The sequence below is a fragment of the Spermophilus citellus genome, assembly GCF_964194105.1.
Source record: "Spermophilus citellus genome assembly, chromosome: 15".
Classification (NCBI taxonomy): Eukaryota; Metazoa; Chordata; class Mammalia; order Rodentia; family Sciuridae; genus Spermophilus; species Spermophilus citellus.
Genome location: NC_138195.1, coordinates 42,723,412 through 42,743,307, shown reverse-complemented (window position 1 = coordinate 42,743,307; position 19,896 = coordinate 42,723,412). Strand labels below are relative to the sequence as shown.

Sequence of the window (19,896 nt, the reverse complement as noted above, 5' to 3'; positions counted from 1 at the left end):
AAGTGCTCTACCACTGGGCCACAATCCCAGCCCCTTTACATTAATTTTTAGAAACTGTTACTATCTGTGTTTGTGGGTAGTGTACTAGGGATAGAAACTTTGACTAGCATTTTGTGATTTAATTAAGTATACTCCCTGTACTTAAATATGTCACTAGGGATGGAACCCAGGGGTGCTTTGCCACTGAGCTATATCTCCAGCCCTTTTTAATAGAGATCTTTTATTGCATCACTGAAATATCAGATTGACTCCAGGACTTTGTTTCTGTGGCTGGAACACTCCTAGATCTTATTCATCGGCCTGCTGAACTGTTCCATTTTCAGAAACATAAATACCATCCAAAAATTTTCTGATATCCTTGTTTTTCACTGTTGGGGCTTGCAAAATTCAAGCAGCTGGAATTTGAAACAAGTTCAATGTCATTTCCTTCAAAGATTAATTCATCTTTCTGAGCTTGAGACACTGAACAAGCAACACCTGTCATCATCCGAACCCTGAGGATGTATTTTTCACCCAAGAAATTTCGGATTTCAATAAGAGACCCATTCTCTCCTGAATAACAACGTTAATAGGACATAAGCATAGACAGACCTCATCTTGTCACGAAGCCCATGTAAAACCCTGATCACATTCTCTACATCACCACAGATGATGCGAACAGTGGCCAGTTCCCTTCTATTTCCCCACCATTTGTCAACCGTAGCCTCTCTTTCTTTCCAAGGAGGCTGAGGTCTACATGGATATGACTGAAATCCCTCCAGAGGGTTCTTCAGAGTAATGTTGACATTTTTTAGAATGTTGATAGTCTGATTGCTGAGAATGGTCTTCATTCTCACAGTAGATGTGGCAAAGAGTAAACGCAGGGGATCTTAACCACTGAGCCACATTCCCGTCCCTTTGTATATTTTGTTTTGAGACAGGGCCTCACTACATTGCTGAGGCTGGTTTTGGATTTGTAATCCTCCTGTCTCAGCCTCCTGAGCCACTGGGATTACAGGTGTGTGCCACCCAACTGGCTTTTATTTTTTATTTTGGGACAGAGTCTCTCTAAATTAGTTTAGGCCTAGCTAAATTGCTATGAGTGGCTTCAAACTTGCTATTCTCCAGTCTCAGCCTCAAGAATCACACTGAGATTAGAGGTATGGGGATTGTAGTCATGAGCCCGCTATGATGAGCTTTTCAAAATATTTTCAAAGAGACAGAAGTAGAATAGTACAATGAACTCACATACTCATTACCCACATTGAGCTGTTGTAGATTGTTGCATTTCTTTTCTTTTTTTTTTTTAACAGTTTATTTATTTTTTAAGAGAGAGAGAGAGAATTTTTAATATATTTATTTTTTAGTTCTCGGCGGACACAACATCTTTGTATGTGGGGCTGAGGATCGAACCCAGGCCGCACACATGCCAGGCAAGCGCGCTACCGCTTGAGCCAAATCCCCAGCCCTGTTGCATTTATTTTCAACATCTTTTATTTCCTGAGTTATTTTAAAGCAGACATTTGATTTTTTACTCCCTGTACTTCAATACATGCTGACTTTTAAAAAATTAATATTTTTATAAAATGACTAAATTTAGAAATCCAAAGTCTTGAGGCTGGGTGCGGTGGAGCATGCTTGTAATCTCAGTGGCTTGGAAGGTGAGGCAGGAGGATCGCGAGTTCAAAGCCAGCCTCAGCAAAAGCGAGGCGCTAAGCAACTCAGTGAGATCCTGTCTTTAAAAATAAAATACAAAATAGGACTGGGGATGTGGCTTGGTGGTTGAGTGCCCCTGAGTTCAATCCCCAGTACCAAAAAAGAAAAAAAAATCCAAATTCTTGGGAAACGGGTTTAGCTCAGTGGTAAATGCATACTTACTATGCACAATGCCCTGCATTCAATCCCAGCATGCATGCCCTGCGGCACCACACTATGTCGCCCTTATCAAAAATCTAAATTCTTACTTTCTGATAAAGGACTCAGAATAGGTTAGTACCCTCTGCTTCAATCCTACCAAGAGTTTGTAAACATATAGATGACACCGAATTCCAATTCTGCTTAATACAGGAAGCTAGAGTATCATGTAGAACAGTGGTAGAATACTTAACCTAGCAAGCAAGTGACCCCAGCACCCAAAGAAAAATAAATTTACCCTATAGGGGACAATTTGTTTTTTTTTTTTAAATACGTATGACCAGTTGGGCACAGAGATGCAAGCCTGTAATCCCTGTGACTCAAGACTGAGACAGGAAGACCGCAAGTTCAAGTCCAGCCTGAACAAGTTAGCCAGACCTTGTCTTTTATTTTTTTTTAATATCTTTATTTTATGTATGTATTTTTACGTGTTGCTGAGGATTGGACCCAGTGCCTCGCACGTGCTAGACGATCGCTCTGCTGAGCCACAACCCCAGCCCCGTCTTTTATTTTTTATTTTTATTTTTTAGTTGTAGATGGATACAATATCTTTATTTTATTTTATTTATTTTTTATGTGATGCTGAGGATCCATTCCAGTGCCTCACACATTCAAGGCAAGCGCTCAACCCTTGCGCTACAACCCCAGCCCCCGGACCCTGTCCTAAAATAAAAATAAAAATGCTCAGTGGTAGATGGCCCTGGATTATATGCCTAGAGGCACAATACATACATACATACATACATACGGCTGGTTTTGTTTTGTTTTTTTTTTTGGTACTGGGGGTTGAACCCAGAAGTGCTTAATCATGGAACCACAGCCCCAGCCCATTTTTAAAAATAGTTTATTTAGAGACGCTGAGCTGCTTAGGGCCTTGCTAAATTACTGGTGCTGGCTTTGAACTCAAGATCCTCCTGCCTCAGCCCCCTGAGTAGCTTAAATTATAGGCGTACACCAGCACATTTGGTAGCTGTTTTAAAATTAAACTTCTATTAGTTACCTGTGAAGTCCCTAGTGGAAAAACAATCTATAAAATAAAGCTCTTTTGCATTGTTTTCATGGTTCTATTAAATAATTATGGGCTGAGGATGTAGCTCAGTGGTAGAATACCCTAAATTTGATTCCCAGAACCAGCGCACCTCAAAAAATATCTTAAGGGAGACTTCATGGTGCAAAGGTTGTGCATCTGACTCCAGATCAGAAGCTTGGGTGTTCAAATAATTAAATACGTAGTAAAATTTTATTTGCTTTTCTAAATTCCCTTTGAATGTAAATTCCTGCTGCCCAATTTAGCACACACCTGTAATCCTCCCGACTAGAGAAGTTGAGAGGATGAGAAGTTCAAGGCCAGCCTCAGCAACTGAACCAGGCAACTTGACTCTGTCTTTTAAAAATAGAAAGGGCAGGGCAAGTAGCTTAGTGGTAAAGTGCCCCTGGGTTAAATCCCCGGTTCAAAAATAAATAAATGTATGGGATGTAGCTTAGGGGTAACAGGTCCTGATATGGGGTTGGACCATAAAAAAAGAAAATTCCTTCTTTAACCTGTCATTTGGAGAGGATGAAAATGAACAATCCAGTAGTATCCCAGTTTTTTAAAAAATATTTATATATTTTTAGTTGTAGGTGGACACAATACCTTTATTTTATTTACGTGTTGCTTATGATTGAACCCAGGGCCTCGCACATTCGAGAGGAGCGCTCTACCATTGAGCCACAGCCACAGCCCCAGTATCACAACTTTTTTTTGTTGTTGTTATTAAGAGAGAGCGAGAGATAGAGCGGTAGAGAGAGAGAGAATTTTTAATATTTATTTTTCAGTTTTTGGTGGACACAACATCTTTGTTGGTATGTGGTGCTGAGGATCGAACCTCGGCCACATGCATGCCAGGAGAGCGCTCTACCACTTGGGCCACATCCCCAGCCCACAACTTTTTTTTTTTTTTTAATTGGGATCTCATTATGTTGCCTAGACTGGACTCAAACTCCCAACCTTTTGGCTCAGGCTTCCCTATAGCTGGAATTGCAGAAATGAGTCACCATACTCAGCTCTTATTTCAATTTTTTTTTTTTTTTTTTTTTTTTTTGTGAGGGGTGCTAAAAATCAAACCCTGGACCTTGTGCATGCTAAACAATAATCTCAGCCCTGAACTTTTTTTTAATATTTATTTTTTTTAGTTATAGTTGGACACAATACCTTTGTTTTATTTATTTATTTTTATGTGGTGCTAAGGATTGAACCCAGTGCCTCCCACGTGCTAGGTGAGTGCTCTACCACTGAGCCACAACCTCAGCCCCTCAGCCCTGAACTTTTTTTTTTTTTTAATATTTATGTAGTTGTGGATGAACACATAGTATATTTATTTATTTTTATGTGGTGCTGAGGATTGAACCTGGTACCTCACCCATTCGAGGCAAGCACTTTACCACTGAGCTACAGCCCCAGCCCTGCACTTTTAATTGCCAGATAACAGTAGACCAATTTAGACTTTTCATGAATTTTAAACTCTATGAAACACTATCAAATGTTCATTTTGAGATTATGAAAATGGTGACTGTTTTTGTGCTGGTTAAAATTCTGGTTCTGTGACACTGGGCAGATTATTTACCCTTTCTGAAGTTAGTTTCTTCATCTGTAAATTGGGTGTAATTCCTTCTGGTAGGGTGATTTCGAAAGCCAAATGAGGGGGCTGGGGATGTGGCTCAAGCGGTAGCGCGCTCGCCTGGCATGCGTGCCGCCCGGGTTCGATCCTCAGCACCACATACCAACAAAGATGTTGTCTGCCAAGAACTAAAAAATAAATATTAAAATTCTCTCTCTCTCTCTCTCTCTCTAAAAAAAAGGGCAAATATTAAGAAGGTGGATGAAAAAACACAATACAAATATAAGAATTTCACCTCAAATATAATACAGCCAGTTTAAAAAAAAAAGAAAGAAAGCCAAATGAGATTTCAGCCTAAAAACTGACCTGCTCATATATGTTCATTGATGGATAAAGGAGATCAACATGAAATGAAAACGGTACAGTTGACTGTACATAAGGACCTATCTCACATTATTCACAAAAATCAATTCTGGATGTCATAACAGACCTAAATATGAAAAGTAAAGCTATTCTCTCAAGATTTTCATGCAGCTGGGGTAGTGAGGAGTTCTTAAACAAGATACTAAAGCATAAACCATAAATGTAACTATAAGAAAATTAAAGCCTGGTACAGTGGTGCACAGCTGTATTTCCAGTGGCTAGGGAAACGGCAGCAGGAGGATGGCAAGTTCAAAGCCAGCCTCAGCAACTTGGCGGGGCCCTAAACAACTCATCAAGTCCCTGTCTCTAAATGAAACACAATAAAAGGCTGGGGATGTGGCTCAGTGGAGTGTCCCTGAGTTCAACCCCATTACCCCCCCCCCCAAAAAAAAATGGCAACAAAGAAAGAAAATTGGAATGTATACTTATCAAAGGTCATCATAAAGAGAAAAATCAGGCAAAAAAAAAAAACAACCCTCATACTGGCAACATATAACTGACATCAGAGTAGTATGTAGCATGTTAGGAAAATCATACAAGCCAATAAAGAAAAGACAATATAAGAATGGGCTAAAGACCTGAACAGTTTCTTGGCAAACTTGGATCTCCAAGTAAGTAGAAAATATGGGCAAAAGTGCTCAATGTTATTAGTAATAATGATAAATACAAAATAAACTCACCATACAACTGCATATTCACAAGACTGGAAAACAATTTGACAATTCCAAGCACTTGAATGGACATTAAGCAACTGAAAACGTTAAGTGCTGGTAGGAGTGCAGATTGTGGAAAAAGTTTTGAAAACACTTTGAATTTATCTGGTAAGTTTAAAGAAAGGTATACCCGCATTTCCAGGAATTCCAGTTAATCATATGCCCTTGAGACTTTTAGTACATGCACTGAAGGATGGATGTGCACCTTGAAAACAGTCCAAAGTGGAAACTCCTTGTGGACTTGAATGAATCTCAAGAACATGGTGATGTGCAAAAGAAAAAAGCAACAAAAATTACTCAGTATTATGCCAGTTGGAGGCGACATTGTTTAGGGGTACATACTTAGGTGATGGTGTTCTACATAAAAGCAAGAAAATTTTTCTCATAAAGGTCAGAATGGTATTTAACTCTGGGGGATGAGTGAGACTACTGTTTAGGGGGATTTTCCTGGGAGGGTGACTCTGTTCTATGCTTGATGTGGTGATGATTACTTTATAGTGATTCCTTAAACCATATATGTAGTGTATATATATGGTTTCAGTGTGTGTGTGTGTGTGTGTGTGTGTGTGTGTATAGTGTGTATATATATATATATATATATATATATATATATATATATATAGTGTATATGTATGGTTTAAGGAATCACTATAAAAGATATCTATCTATATACTATATGTTTTAAGGAACCAGTACATATTTTTTATACATTTTATCCATTTATGATTATCTCACAATAAAGAAAATTTAAAACCACAAGAAGCAGAACAGAACTTTATAGTAGCCAAATTGATAAAGAGAATTTCAATTTCATAAGATACCAGGTCTTTCAACTTCAGTTATAATCTGAACTGCTACAGATCTGACTAGGTAATAGATTACTTTTGCTGGGTGCGGGGGGTGCATGCCTGTAATCCCAGCAATTGAGGAGGCTGAGGCAGGAAGTTCTCAAGTTCAAGGCTCAAAGCCAGCTCCAGCAGTTTAGCAAGACCCTAAACAATTTAGCAAGATCCTGCCTCACAATAATAATGATAATAATGGCTTAGGGGCTAAAAACTCAAACAAAAATACATTAACTTAAAAATAATTACTTTTACTTTTCCTGAATTGACTTGACTTAAATCTAGTGTCTGTCATCTGAGCATTGTTTTATTTTTAAACATATTTATTTATTTAGTGGCACGGGAGATTGAACCCAGGAACGCTTTACGACTGCACTACCTCCGCAGTCCTTTTTATTTTCTATTTTGAGTCAGAATCTTGCTGTGTTGCCCAGGCTGGCGTCGAATTCGCAATCCTCCTGCCCTAGCCTCCCCAGTCGCTGGGATCACAGGCGGCGTGCCTAGCGATGTTCTCATTTTTCCGCTCCCCGAAGGAGAAAACACTAGTTTTCCCTCACACCTCTCCTTGATCAACGGGACCGTTGCTCGTGACACCTTACGAACCTGTGTATTTCCTGACTTAACGACGTGATTTGGAGCTGCCTACCGAATTTCAGTGGGCTTCTACCTACTGTGAACTGCGTCATGTTTTCTACATTCCCTGGTCCTCTGTGAGTTTGAGAAGGTGAGAGGCGAGCGGTCTGGGCCAGCCCGTGGGCACGGAAGCGTTTGCATGTGCCTCTTATCCCCTATTAAAACCCGCGATTTGGGCTCTGGCGAGGCGCCGGGGCGAGAAGCCCCGCCGAGGTCCGGCGCCGGCTCCCACTCCCGAGCTCTGGTCCAGCTCCCTTCCTTCTCTTCCGGGTCGAGTGGACACCGAGGCTGAGCGGGGCGGGCTTTCTCCCGTGCGGGCTGCAGGCTCCGTCGTCCCCCGCCGGAGCCCGGGCGCCGCTTCCCTCGGGGGCCGCCCGGGCGTCCTCCCGCCGCCGGGGGGCGCTGTGGGCCGCAGCGGGCCCGGTGCAGATGCGGTGGCGGCCGCCGAGCGGCTGCAGGGAGCTAGTGGCCGGGCCCAGGGAGCCCCCGCCCGAGACCGCGCCGCCGCCATGGGTAAGGGGAGCCGGACGACAGCTGACGCCGCCCTCGGTCGCGGGCTGCAGGCTGCGGCCGGGCGGGGAGGCCTGCGCGGGGGCTGAGGGAGCCGTGGAGTCGGATCTGGGGCCGGAACCTGGGGTGGGCGGGGGCAGCCTAGATTCGGGGGCTCGGGGTCGCCATGGCAACGCGCGGCCCCACCTTGTTCTTTCTCGCCCCCGCCTGGATTCTGGGGTCTGGTGGCCGAGGACTGGAGGTCTGACGGCTTCCAGGGAGCGAGGACCAGGCAGGCTGGGTTTCGCTCCGGGATCGGGGTCACAATCTGGGAAGAGCGATGACTTTTCAGATTTGGGGGTGGCGGAGGGAAGACGCATCTCAGGTTTTGGCCTGGGCGCCCCACGCCGAGAGAGGGGGAGCGATGCCGTGCAAGACCCTGGGTGAGCCCTCCGCGGGGGACTTGGGGGGCTGCCGGAGGCGGCCTGGGGTTGGGGTAGGAGGAGAGGCAGGGAACGGGCTCCAGGCCTCGGCTAGGTGCGCAGAGGGGCCCATTGCCTGGTCTCTCGGTGCATCTGCAGCTTCACCCGAGTCACGGAGTCCTGCTAGGGCGTGGCCGCAGCGTAAAGGTCCTCCGCCTGGCAGTCTTTGGTACTTAGCACCAACCTGCGCCCAGCAGCTGCGGTCACCCTTTGTATGGTTGTCATATCCCGCGTTTCGGGTTTTGATGGGCACTATAAAATGAGAATCGTCACAGATTATGACACATCAGGTGGTTTCACTGGGGAGCCCTACCACCATGCAGATTTGAAGAAATAATGGTGCACACGTATTCCATTAAGTCGGCCTGGTCATAACACTTGGGTTTGGGTTTTAAATTCTTAAGAATTCAATGTCATGCTTCATGATAGCTAGCTGAAGTCAGATCTAGAATACTAAATTATGCAGAACTCTGAATTTTTGTTCAGTGAAGGAAAAATGGGCACTTTGACTACTTGGGCTTGTACATTAGTCAGATATTATAGATAAGTGTTATACTGTAAGGGTCCAGCGAAATGTCGGAGTAAGAGACCACAAGAGACTGTCTTATGCAACAGCAGAAGGGTGGGTTTATTTGGAGACCAGCATGCTAGGGCTCTCTCTATAGCAAAGAGAGAGCCCTGAGAACAGCTTAAGCAGAGCTTATATACTTTCCTTGGAGAGGGCAGGGAGAGAAGTTACATTTTGTAGTTTGGCAGTTGGGGACAGCTCATTCTGGGAACAAGATTAGCAAACAGTTCACAGTTGGGGACAGCACATCCTGGGAACAAGATTAGCAAACAGTGTTTTGTTAAGCATATAGAAAAACGGAGTGACAAGTACCTTTTTTATTAACCTTTCATTACGAAGTGCTTTGTTCCCTCTTTGTGCTAAAGGGGATTGAACTCAGGGATGCTCTACTATTGAGCTATATCCCCAGCCCTTTCTATTTTTTTTTTTTTTTTTTTTATGTTGAAATAGAGTCCTGCTAAGTTGCCAAGGCTGATCTCAGATTTGCAGGTCTTGCCCTTCAGAGTCGCTAGGATTATAGGCATGCACCACAAAGTGTTTCATTTTTCCGCACCTCAGCTTTGTCATCTCTGTTTTCTGAAAATATTCTTGCCAGTCACAAGTGATGAGAGTATGGGGAAGCATCTGTATTTCTTAAAGAATAAAATTTGTGAGAGAGAAGATATATTTGGGAGTTGAAAATGTCATTTAAAGGGGCTGGGGATGTGGCTCAAGCGGTAGCGCGCTCGCCTGGCATGCGTGCGGCCCGGGTTCGATCCTCAGCACCACATACCAACAAAGATGTTGTGTCCGCCGAGAACTAAAAAGAAATAAATATTAAAAAAAAAAAAAGAAAAGAAAATGTCATTTAAAAATCTGGATTTTAAAATATGTCTTGGCATTCAAACTCAAACACAGACATCATCAGCTATATGGAAGGACAGGGAACTGTGGTTCATGCAATACAAAACTACAGTTGGAATGGAAAAACAAGATAGAAACAAAGTTGAAGTGACTGAAAGAATTGAGCAGCTTCTGCTTCTCTGTTTTTGTCGGTGTTACTGTTTTAACTGCTGTGTTTGTTATGAGAGATAGTAGTATCTTAGAGCTTTACCTTTTATTTTATTATAGGTTTATTCTGAATATTTTTTGCTTGGAATTTATCCTTAAGAGCATATCTGTTATCTACCATTTGCATGAGACCCTTAAATGTGTCACCTATGTCCCCAACCTATCTCCTTAGAAAATAATTTTTTTTTGAGAGAGAGAGAGAGAGAGAGAATTTTAATATTTATTTTTTAGTTCTCGGCAGACACAACATCTTTGTCTGTATGTGGTGCTGAGGATCGAACCCGGGCCTCACGCATGCCAGGGGAGCGCGCTACCGCTTGAGCCACATCCCCAGCCCCCTTAGAAAATAATTTTAAAAACTCATTTTGTTAGGGAAGAGTTTCCATAAAGTAAAACAACTGTAGGAGAATGGCAAAACTGCAGAAACTTAAAAATGATTCAGACCTTTGGCTGGAGCAGGCATGGCAGTTTGCTATGGTACAAGTGAGAGAGACATAAAGAGAAGTTAGGTAGGAGATATTCAGGAAAAAGGAAAAGCAAACCAGTGTTCATTTTATAGAGGAAGGGACAAAGTTTGTATATTTTTTATTGTCTTGTGAATGATATTGGATTCCTTTCTTGTATTTCCAGCTACAAAAGACCCTACAGCTGTAGAGAGAGCAAACTTGTTAAACATGGCTAAACTGAGTATCAAAGGACTCATTGAATCTGCTCTCAGCTTTGGTCGCACTTTGGACTCTGACTATCCCCCTTTGCAGCAGTTCTTTGTCGTTATGGAACATTGTCTGAAACACGGTCTTAAAGGTATCATGAAATTTTTAAAAATTCACTTTAGAATCCCTCCCTTTCTATCTTAGATAGCCTAGAAAATGTATTTTTGAGGCCATAATTACTGTTATTTTGTGTTTAAAAAATATTTAGTGGGTTGATCTGGGGGAGAAATACCATTTTGTTTCTAATAGGTGATCTTCAGAAAATGCTTAATTGTTTGTAAATTTTTTTTCTTTATTAAACATTTTTTCAACATGTACCCTTGAATTGGTTTCCATTTTCTAGAGCAATCGGAATTATTTTAAATTTCAAACTTCAAATGGTGATATGAACTCAAAATTTGAGATCTATTAAACAAATACATTGAAATAGTAGATAGCGTAGCTGGACCTGGTGGTGCACCCCACCCCTGCAATCCCAGCTCAAGTTCAAGGGTACCCTTTACTCAACAACTTAGTGAGAACTTGTCTCAAAAAATAAAAAGGTCTGGGGACATAGCTCTGTAGAATAATATCCCTGTGTTCAATCCCCAATGCTATGAAAAACAAAAACACATTAGATTGTTAAAATAGGAACCTCCTTATTCTATGGGAACATATCTAGAGAAAGTATTCTCTGGTTTGGGTTATTATAGAAATGAAAGTGATCCCTGAAAAAGATCATCCATTCTATTATACATTCATATTGTGAATGTAAAATGTTTGTTTTATGCTTAATTTCTTTTTCCAGTACTAGAAATCAATCTCAGAGCCTCCTGCATGCTAGACAAGTACTCTACAACTGGGTCACATCCCCAGTCCTAATAATTAAAAGTTAAAGAGTAGGTCTTATACAATATATACTTAAAAATTAAATATAGACTTGAGGATGTGGCTAAGCACTTGCCTAGTGTGCTTGTAGCTCTGGGTTGAGTCTCTGTCACCAGACACACACACACAATTGGCAGTTTGATTTGTAGTTCATATGATCAGCATCTACATGGATGGTATATAAGAGTTGTATGCTAGCCTTCATGGTGGTACACACCTATAGCTAGTAGGGAGGCTGAGGCAGAAGGAAAGCAAGTTCCAAGCTAGCCTGGGCAACTTAGTGAGACCCTATCTGAAAAATAAAAAGAGCTGGGGATATAGCTTAGTGGTAAAACATCATTGGGTTCAATCTATAGTACCCCCCTGCCAATTTTTTTTCTATATGATAATATTAATTTTTACTTTTGTTTAAAAATGATTTTTTAAGATATTAGGGATTGAACCTATGGATGCTCTATCACTGAGCTGTATCCCCAGGCTTTTTATGTTTTGGTTACTACAGATTGAACCCCTAGCCCTTTTTATTTTTTATTTTGAGACAGGTTCTTGCTTAGTTACTTAGGTCCTCACTAAGTTTCGGAGGCTGGCCTGGAACTTGTGATCCTCCTGCCTCAGTCCCCTGAATCACTGGGATGACAAGTATGCACTGGCTAAAGAATTAAAATAATTTCTTAAAATTGAGCTGGGCATGGTGGCACACACTCTAATCTCAGCAGCTTGGAAGGCTGAGGTAAGAGGTTTGTAAGTTTAAAGCCAGCCTCAGCAACTTAGTAAGACCCTGTCTCAAAACATAAAAGGGCTGGGGAGCAGGGCTTGGTGACTCACACCTGTAATCTCAGCAGCTTGGGAGGCTGGGACAGGAGGATTGTGAGTTCAAAGCCAGCCTCAGCAAAAATGAGGTGCTAAGCAACTCAGTGAGACCCTGTTGCTAAATAAATATTATATATACACACATATATTTTAGGGGATGTGGCTCAGTGGTTAAGTACCCTGGGTTCAATCCATAGAACCAAAAAGAAAAAAAAATATATGAATGATAGTGAAATATACTTTTTGGTACAGTATTCCCCCACCCTACCTTATCTGTGACCCCTCAGTGGATGTCCAAAACCATGAATAGTACCAAACCCTATGGTTTACTTTGTTTTTTCCTATGCATGACTATGAAAAAGTTTAATTATCATTTAGACATAGTAAGAGATTAACAACAATAATAAAATAGAAAAATTATTACAATATACAGTAATAGAAATTGTGTGAATGTGGTCTGTATGGAATTTTCTATGTAATACTTTCAGACCATAGTTGACTACAGGTACCAAAGTATAGAAACCTCAGATAGAGGGAACTATTGAAGTATATCAAACAATATAACATAAAACAAAATAATGCCTGGCACAGTGGCAAAAATCTGAAGTCCCAGCTACTCAAGAGACTGAGATGGGAGGATTCATTGATCCCCAAGTTTGAGACCAACCTGGGCAACACAGTGAGAACCCATCTCAAAAACAAAAACAAACAAAAATCATAACTACAGAGAGCAAAATATGAATTCTGTTTGTTCCTTTCCATTCATCTTCCTGAAGAGAATCATTCTTTCAGCTCTTTTTCTGTTTTTTTCCCTTTTACTCTAAATACCATTGTGTTTTATTATCCTGCAATTTTTGTTTTTGGAGAACTTTACATAGAAAGATTCCTAAGAGTATTATTACCAGGTCAAAAGATATAATTGGCATTGTATAGGCTTCACTGACTTATCAACTAGCAGTGGACAAGAGCATTTGTTTCCCCACATTTTTGTTCTCTCCTGATGTTGTCAGTCTCTAAACACGTTTTTTGTTTTGTTTTTGAGAGGAGCTCTCCTTATCTTGCCCAGGCTGGTCTCAAACTCTTAATATCAAGCCACTCTCCTGCCTCAGACTCCCAAGTAGTTGCAACTCCAAGTGCTTCCACATTCTGCTTCAAAATACTTTGAATACATAGAAAATCACCAGTCTGGTCCAATCAGACCTTTGTGATTTTTAATTTCCTTTTCAAAAAATTTTATTTTTTAAAATAGCAGTGATGTAGATCTTTATTTTCCCAAAGCCTAATAAATTGGAATTTAGAATTTGCTGGCCAAAATAGTTATTTTCATAATTCATTATCATTTACAAAATATAGTAAGCCATTTTCTAGTAGTCATAGACTTATCTCCTCCCCCCCACCCCCTTTTTAGTACTAGAGATTGAACCCAGTGGCACTTTACTGCTGAGCTAGGTGCCCAACACTTTTTAAATTTTTATTTTGAGAAGGGTCTCACTAAGTTGCTTTGGAATAAGTTGCTCAGGGCTCACTAAGTTCCTGAGGCTTAGAAGCCTCATGCCTCAGCCTCCATAGTTGCTGGATTACAGGTGTGTGTCATAGTGGCATCCCCAACCCTTTTTATTATATCTTTATTTTTATTTGTTTACTTTTATGTGGTGCTGGAGTATGAACCCAGGACCTCACGAGTGCAGGCAAGCACTCTACTACTGAGCTACAACCCCAGCCCCGCTTTTTATTTATTTTTATTTTATTTTATTTTATTTTAATTAATTAATTTATTTTTTAAAAATATTTATTTATTTGTTAGTTATTGGCGGACACAACATCTTTGTTTGTTTGTGGTGCTGGAGGATCGAACCCGGGCCTCACGCATTCCAGGCGGGCGCACTACCGCTTGAGCCACATCCCCAGCCCCATTTTTATTTTTTTTAAAATATTTTTTATAACTTTATTTTACTTATTTATTTAGTTTTTAATGTGGTGCTGAGGATTGAGCACCCAGGGCCTCACACGTGTTAGGCAAGCGCTCTACCATTGACCCACAATTCCCAACCCCAAGTGTGTTACTTTTGATGATTATCAGTGTGTTCTTTTTTCAAGAATTTTAATATTAATTTTTTAGTTCTCGGCGGACACAACATCTTTGTATGTGGGCTGAGGATCGAACCCGGGCCGCACGCATGCCAGGCGAGCGCGCTACCGCTTGAGCCACATCCCAGCCCCCGCTTTTTATTTTTTGAGACAGGGTCTTGCTAAGCTACTGAGAACCTTGCTAAATTCCTGAGACTGGCCTTAAATTTTGGATCCTCCTGCCTTAGCCTCCCAAGTGACTGGTGTGTACCAACCACCAAGCCTGGCTCCTGCTTATCTTAATGCATCTAGGTTTTTTTTTTTTTTTTTTTTTTTTTGTGCTGGGGATTGAACCTAGTGGAGATTAACCCCTGAGCCATATCCCCAACCCTTTTTGTTTTTTTATTTTGAATAAGGGCCTTTTTATATATATTTAGTTATCGATGGACATTTATTTAATGAATTTATTTTTATATGGTGCTGAAACTTGAACCCAGTGCCTCACACATGCCAGGCAAGCACTCTGCCACTGAGCTACAACCCCATTCCCTTGATCAAGGGTCTCGCTAAAAAATAAATTCATAATTTTTCATAATTAAAAGGAAAACACCTTGTTATTTGTGCTTGGCTTATTTAAACTTGTAAAGATCAACCTGCAAGGGCTACCAGTCTTTATTTTTGTACTGGTCAAGAATGAGTCTGGGGCTGAAGATGTAGTGAGTTCAATTCTTAGCACCACATAAACATAAACAAATAAAATAAAGGCATGCTGTCCATCTATCAAAAAAAAAAAAAAAAGGATGAGTCTGGTCATTGTTTAATTACTTGCTATATTCTTTTCTTTTTAAAGTGGTATAGGGGATTGAACCCAGGAGTTCTTTACCACTGAGTCGTATTCCTAGCCCTTCTAATTTTTTGATTTTGCAACAGGGTCTTACTAATTTGCCTAGGATGGTGTCAAACTTAGAATACTCCTGCCTCAGCCTCCTGTGTTGCTGGGATTACAGGGTGTGCCATCATGACCAACTCTGCCTGCATACTTTTGATATGAAAGACTATCCCAAATGCATTTTTCCGATATGGCAAAATGTGTGTGTGTCAGGGGCAGAATGGGTAACAAGTTCCTGATTGAACAGGTTCCTGATCAACAAGAATGGAAAAGTGGGGCATGGAGGGGCACACCTATAATTCCAGCTACTCAGAATGCCTAGATAGTATTGGAAGTTCCAAGTCAGTCTAGGCAATTTTATTGATACTTTGCCTCAAAATAAACAAAAACAAGGGCTGGAGACGTAGCTCAGTGGTAAAGAACCTCTTTACTATATATATATATATATATCTCACCTCTGGGTTAAATACCCAGTACCAAAAAAATTAGTTAAAAAAAATAAAGGAGTGGAAAGGTCTTTGAATAATGGTATGTTAAGTTAGAAATAATGAAACTGAATATTTAAGGTGAAGTTAATACCATTTTATATGTTGAAACTGTGGGTATTGTTCTTTTTTCTTTTTTTTTTTCCCTCCAGTAAGAAAATCATTTTTGAGTTACAACAAAACTATTTGGGGCCCTCTGGAACTGGTGGAGAAACTTTACCCAGAAGCAGAGGAAATAGGAGCCAGTGTCCGAGACTTACCTGGTCTTAAGTAAGTAATGTTATTAGTGTTCATTCTTAACCTCTGCAGTGTATTTACTGTCCTCTAACATACCTCATAGTTTATCATCTTCTCTCAGCCTTAATGATACTAAGAATTCAGTCCTGGGGCTGGGGATGTGGCTCAAGCGGTAGCGCGCTCGCCTGACATGCGTGCGGCCCGGGTTCGATCCTCAGCACCACATACCAACAAAGATGTTGTGAGCGCCAAGAACTAAAAAAAAAAAAAAAAAAATTAAAAAATTCTCTCTCTCTCTCTTCTCTCTCTCTCACTCTCTCTTTAAAAAAAAAAAAAAAAAAGAATTCAGTCCTTGTCTCGGGTAAAAATCCAATGACAAGGACAAGGTTTTAAGGAAAAAGAAGATTATTGCTTTGCCAGCAAAGGAGAATACACAGTGGACTCCTATCCCAGGGGCTGTGATTCTAACAACCAGGGGAAATAGTGGGATTTTAAAGAGGGGATACAAAGGCTACACTCTGGCTGTGCCTCCTCAGGAGTTTCAATTCAGCTTTAGCCTTGAGAGGTAGCCATTTCTCAGACCCCTTGGTGCCAGCTCTGAAGTCTAGATTCCTTCATTCCTGTGCCCTGAGCTGAAAGACAGATAACTTGACCTAGGACAGAAAGATTAATCTTGTTTCCCCATGATTAGGGAGGAAAAAAAGGAAGGGGGGGAGGATTCAGTTTTAAATTAAGCTGCAGTGGCAGAGCAGCAAGGGTTATATTCAAATCATGAGTGGACCCCTATTATATTATAAACCCTTCTTTCCTTGTCTTCTAATAAAATTCTGTTCATGCTTTGTTTGTTTTTTGAACTAGGGATTGAACTCAGAGGTGCTTTACCACTGAGCCACATCTCCAGCCCCATCCCATTTTATTTTTTTAAAATTTTTTATTTTTAGGTGAACACAATATCTTTATTTTATTTTTATGTGGTGCTGAGGATTGAACTTAGTGCCTCACGCCCCATTTTAAAAATTTATTTACAAAATTTTTGAGACAGTGTCTCATTAAGTTGCTTAGGGCTTGCTAAGTTGCTGAGACTGGCCTTGAATTTGTGATCCTCTTGCTTGAGCCTCTGGGATTACAGGCATGTACCCCAGTACTTGGCAAACTGTTTATTCTATATGATTCAGCTCAGATTCCACCTCCTTCAATAGAAGTTACCCATCCTTCCTTTTTTTTTTTAAAATATCTTTGCTTTATTTTATTTATTTTTATGTGGTGCTGAGAATTGAACCCAGGGCCTCGCACATGCAAGGCACGTGCTCTATGGCTGAGCCACAACCCCAGTCCCCCCATCCTTCCTTTTAAGTTCTTACCACTAACGGGAGGAATAAATATATATATATGTGTGTGTTTGTTGTATCATTACTTCAGTTTCATTGTATTGTAGGAAATTGTAAGTCACTTTAAGAGGCTGTATCAACCTGGGTGCAGTGGCACACATCTGTAATCCCAGCAATTCTGGAGACTGAGGCAGGAGGATCACAAGTTGAAGGCCAGGTTTGGCAATTTAGCAAGGCCCTAAGCAATTAGCAAGACTTTGACTCAAAATAAAAAATAAAACAAGGCCTGGGGATGGTGCTCAGTGGTAAAATGCCCCTACGTTCAATCCTAGTTACCAAAAAAAAAAAAAAAAAAAAAGGATATATTAATTCTACATCTGTTCTGAGGGTTAAACTAGTTTCTTCAAAGTAGGCAGTCAATAACTATATGTTGAAGACTGAAGTAGGCTGAATCCAGGGCAAAGGTTCAGGAGAGTTTTCAGTTAAACTCTTCATATACCATAGGATTTGTGCAAATTGTTTCCTTCCACCTGAAATTGGAGCCTATAGCGCCATCTGCTTATTTTGTTGGATTAATGTTATGTGAAATGCCCTAAAAGCTGGAAACTTCCAGCTAAGAAATCATGACTGTTGAAACCTTTGCTGAGAATTCGATTCAGGGCCTCATAAGTGTTAGGCTGGTGGTCAGCCTCTGAGCTACACCCACAGCCCAAGGCTAAGTTCCATGTTTCTTTCTTTCTTTTTTTCCTCTTTTTTGTACCAAGGGTTGAACCAGAGGCACTACACACTGAGCCATATCCCCAGCTCTTTTTTATTTTTCATTTTGAGACAGGATTTCTTTAAGTTGCTTATGGCCTCACTAAGCTGCTGAGGCTGGCCTCAAACTTGCAATCCTCCAGAGATAACTTTTTTATGCTTAGGATTTTCTGTCAGGATTATCAGTTTGTTTTTTCCAACCCTGACTCCCTCAGTTTGTATTTTCTTTACAACTTAGGGTTTTATATGTTGTGGGGAATATGATAGTGTTTTTACAAATATTCAGATATTTGTAAATTGGGCTTAATTGAGTGATAAGAATAAATCTGTGTGGTAATAAATAAAGTAAATAAGAATAAAACTGTGTGGGTAATATATAATCTTTTTACAAAAATTGTCTCATTTGGTTTTTTTTTTTTGCTTTTGTAATAGGCATTGAACCCAGGGGTGCTGAACTACATCTCCAGCCCTTTTTATGTTTTATTTTGAGATAAGGCCTTGCGAAGTGTCTAAGTCTGACTTTGAATTTATGATCCTCCTGCTTCAACCTCCCAAACTGCTGGGATTACAGACATGTGGTACCACATCTGGCTCATTAAATGTTTGCTAATCTTATAGGGTAGATATAATAATTGTATAGATGGAAAAAATTAAGGTCAGATAAGTGGTATGGGCTGGGCACGGTGGTGCATTTCTGTAATTCTAGTAAGTCAGGAGGCTGAGAGAGGAGGATTGTAAAGGCCAACCTCAACAAATTAGTGAGGCCCTAAGAAATTTAGTGAGACCCTGTCTCAAAATAAAAACAAAAACAAAAACAAAAAAACCTAGCTGCCATTGGCTGGGGTTGGGGCTCAGTGGCAGAGCACTTGCCTAGAATGTGTGCGATACTAGGTTCAATCTTAGCACCGTATACAAAAATAAATAAAATAAAAGCATGCCGTCCATTTACAACTACAAAAAAATAAAAATAAATAAAACTACCTGCCAAAATCTTCTCTGCAAAAGAACATGTGAAAGTAAACTGGGCAAGGTGGTGCAGGCCTATATTCCCAGCAATTTAGGAGACTGAGGCAGGAGGATTGTTAATTTGAGGGCAGCTTCAGCAACTTGCAAGGCCTTAAACAACTTAGCAAAACCCTGTCTCCATAAAGGGTTGGGGATGTGGCTCAGCAGTTTAAGCATCCCAGGGTTCAATTCCCAGTACTTCAAAAAAAAAAAAAAAAAAGAAGAAAGTATGAATGATACCATTCTCTTAAAAAATCTTTAAAATTTGATTTTATTTTTACTAAAATATAGAATTTAAAATTTGGATAAAAGAAGTACGAGGTTTAATTTCTCTTTTTGTGTGTCTGGCCTCTTTCTCTTTCTTCCCACCCTACCCCCAACACCCTGTACTAGGGATTGAACTGAGGGGTTCTTTACTACTGAGCTACATCTCTACCTTTTTATTTTTTATTTTGAGACAAGGTCTCACTAAGTTGCCAAGGCTGACCTTCAAATGTGTCATCCTCCTGCTTCAGCCTCCTGAGTCAGTGGGATTACATGGTGACCAATATGTCCAGCTGTATACAGCTTTATTGATGCATTTTTGCCTATTCACTTTTAGAGGGCTAAGATTATTTAGACAAAATATTTCTTGTAGAAATATTCTTACTATTTAGTGAATCATTTCTTTGTGTTTATTTATTAATTTTTAGATGAAGTCTCACTAAGTTACTGAAGGCCTTACTAGATTGCTGAGGCCAGACTCAAACTTGTGATCCTCTTGTTTTAGCCTCCAAAGTTGCTGGGATTACAGGCATGTGCTCCATGCTGGCTGTGAATAATTTCTTTATTTTTTTATTGGCACATTCTAATTATAATATTGTGATTTATTGTTACATATTTGTAACATAATTTGGTCAACTTCATTTCCCAGTATCACTTCTTTTAAGGCATAAAATGGTACTTACATACCCTATAGGAGCAGGGACTGGTTAACTTGCTGGCTTAAAACTATAAAAACGAGCTTTGGACCATGGTAGCATCGTAGCCAATGAGGTTATCCAAGG

The 19,896-nt window shown here is 40.4% G+C and overlaps 1 protein-coding gene and 1 pseudogene across 6 annotated transcripts in view; one reads left to right on the top strand and one right to left on the bottom strand.

Annotated features, from left to right (window-relative positions):
• Positions 1 to 265: 265 nt before the first annotated feature.
• Positions 266 to 830, bottom strand: LOC308634732 (large ribosomal subunit protein uL6-like; annotated as a pseudogene). The gene has a single exon. The product of its transcript is annotated as a large ribosomal subunit protein uL6-like (transcript).
• Positions 831 to 6,952: 6,122 nt separating this feature from the next.
• Positions 6,953 to 19,896, top strand: part of RUFY2 (RUN and FYVE domain containing 2) — a 42,876-nt gene continuing 29,932 nt past the window's right edge. The window contains exons 1-3 of one of the 5 annotated variants that reach the window (XM_081267330.1): positions 6,953 to 7,617; positions 10,324 to 10,497; positions 15,677 to 15,794. In XM_081267330.1, coding sequence (XP_081123456.1) covers positions 7,614 to 7,617; positions 10,324 to 10,497; positions 15,677 to 15,794 — 296 coding nt within the window. In that variant the 5' untranslated portion in view covers positions 6,953 to 7,613. Of the gene's footprint in view, positions 7,618 to 7,650; positions 8,037 to 10,323; positions 10,498 to 15,676; positions 15,795 to 19,896 lie in introns of those variants that run through there. The other 4 variants (XM_081267329.1, XR_014018909.1, XR_014018910.1 and 1 more) reach the window with 4 other exon arrangements.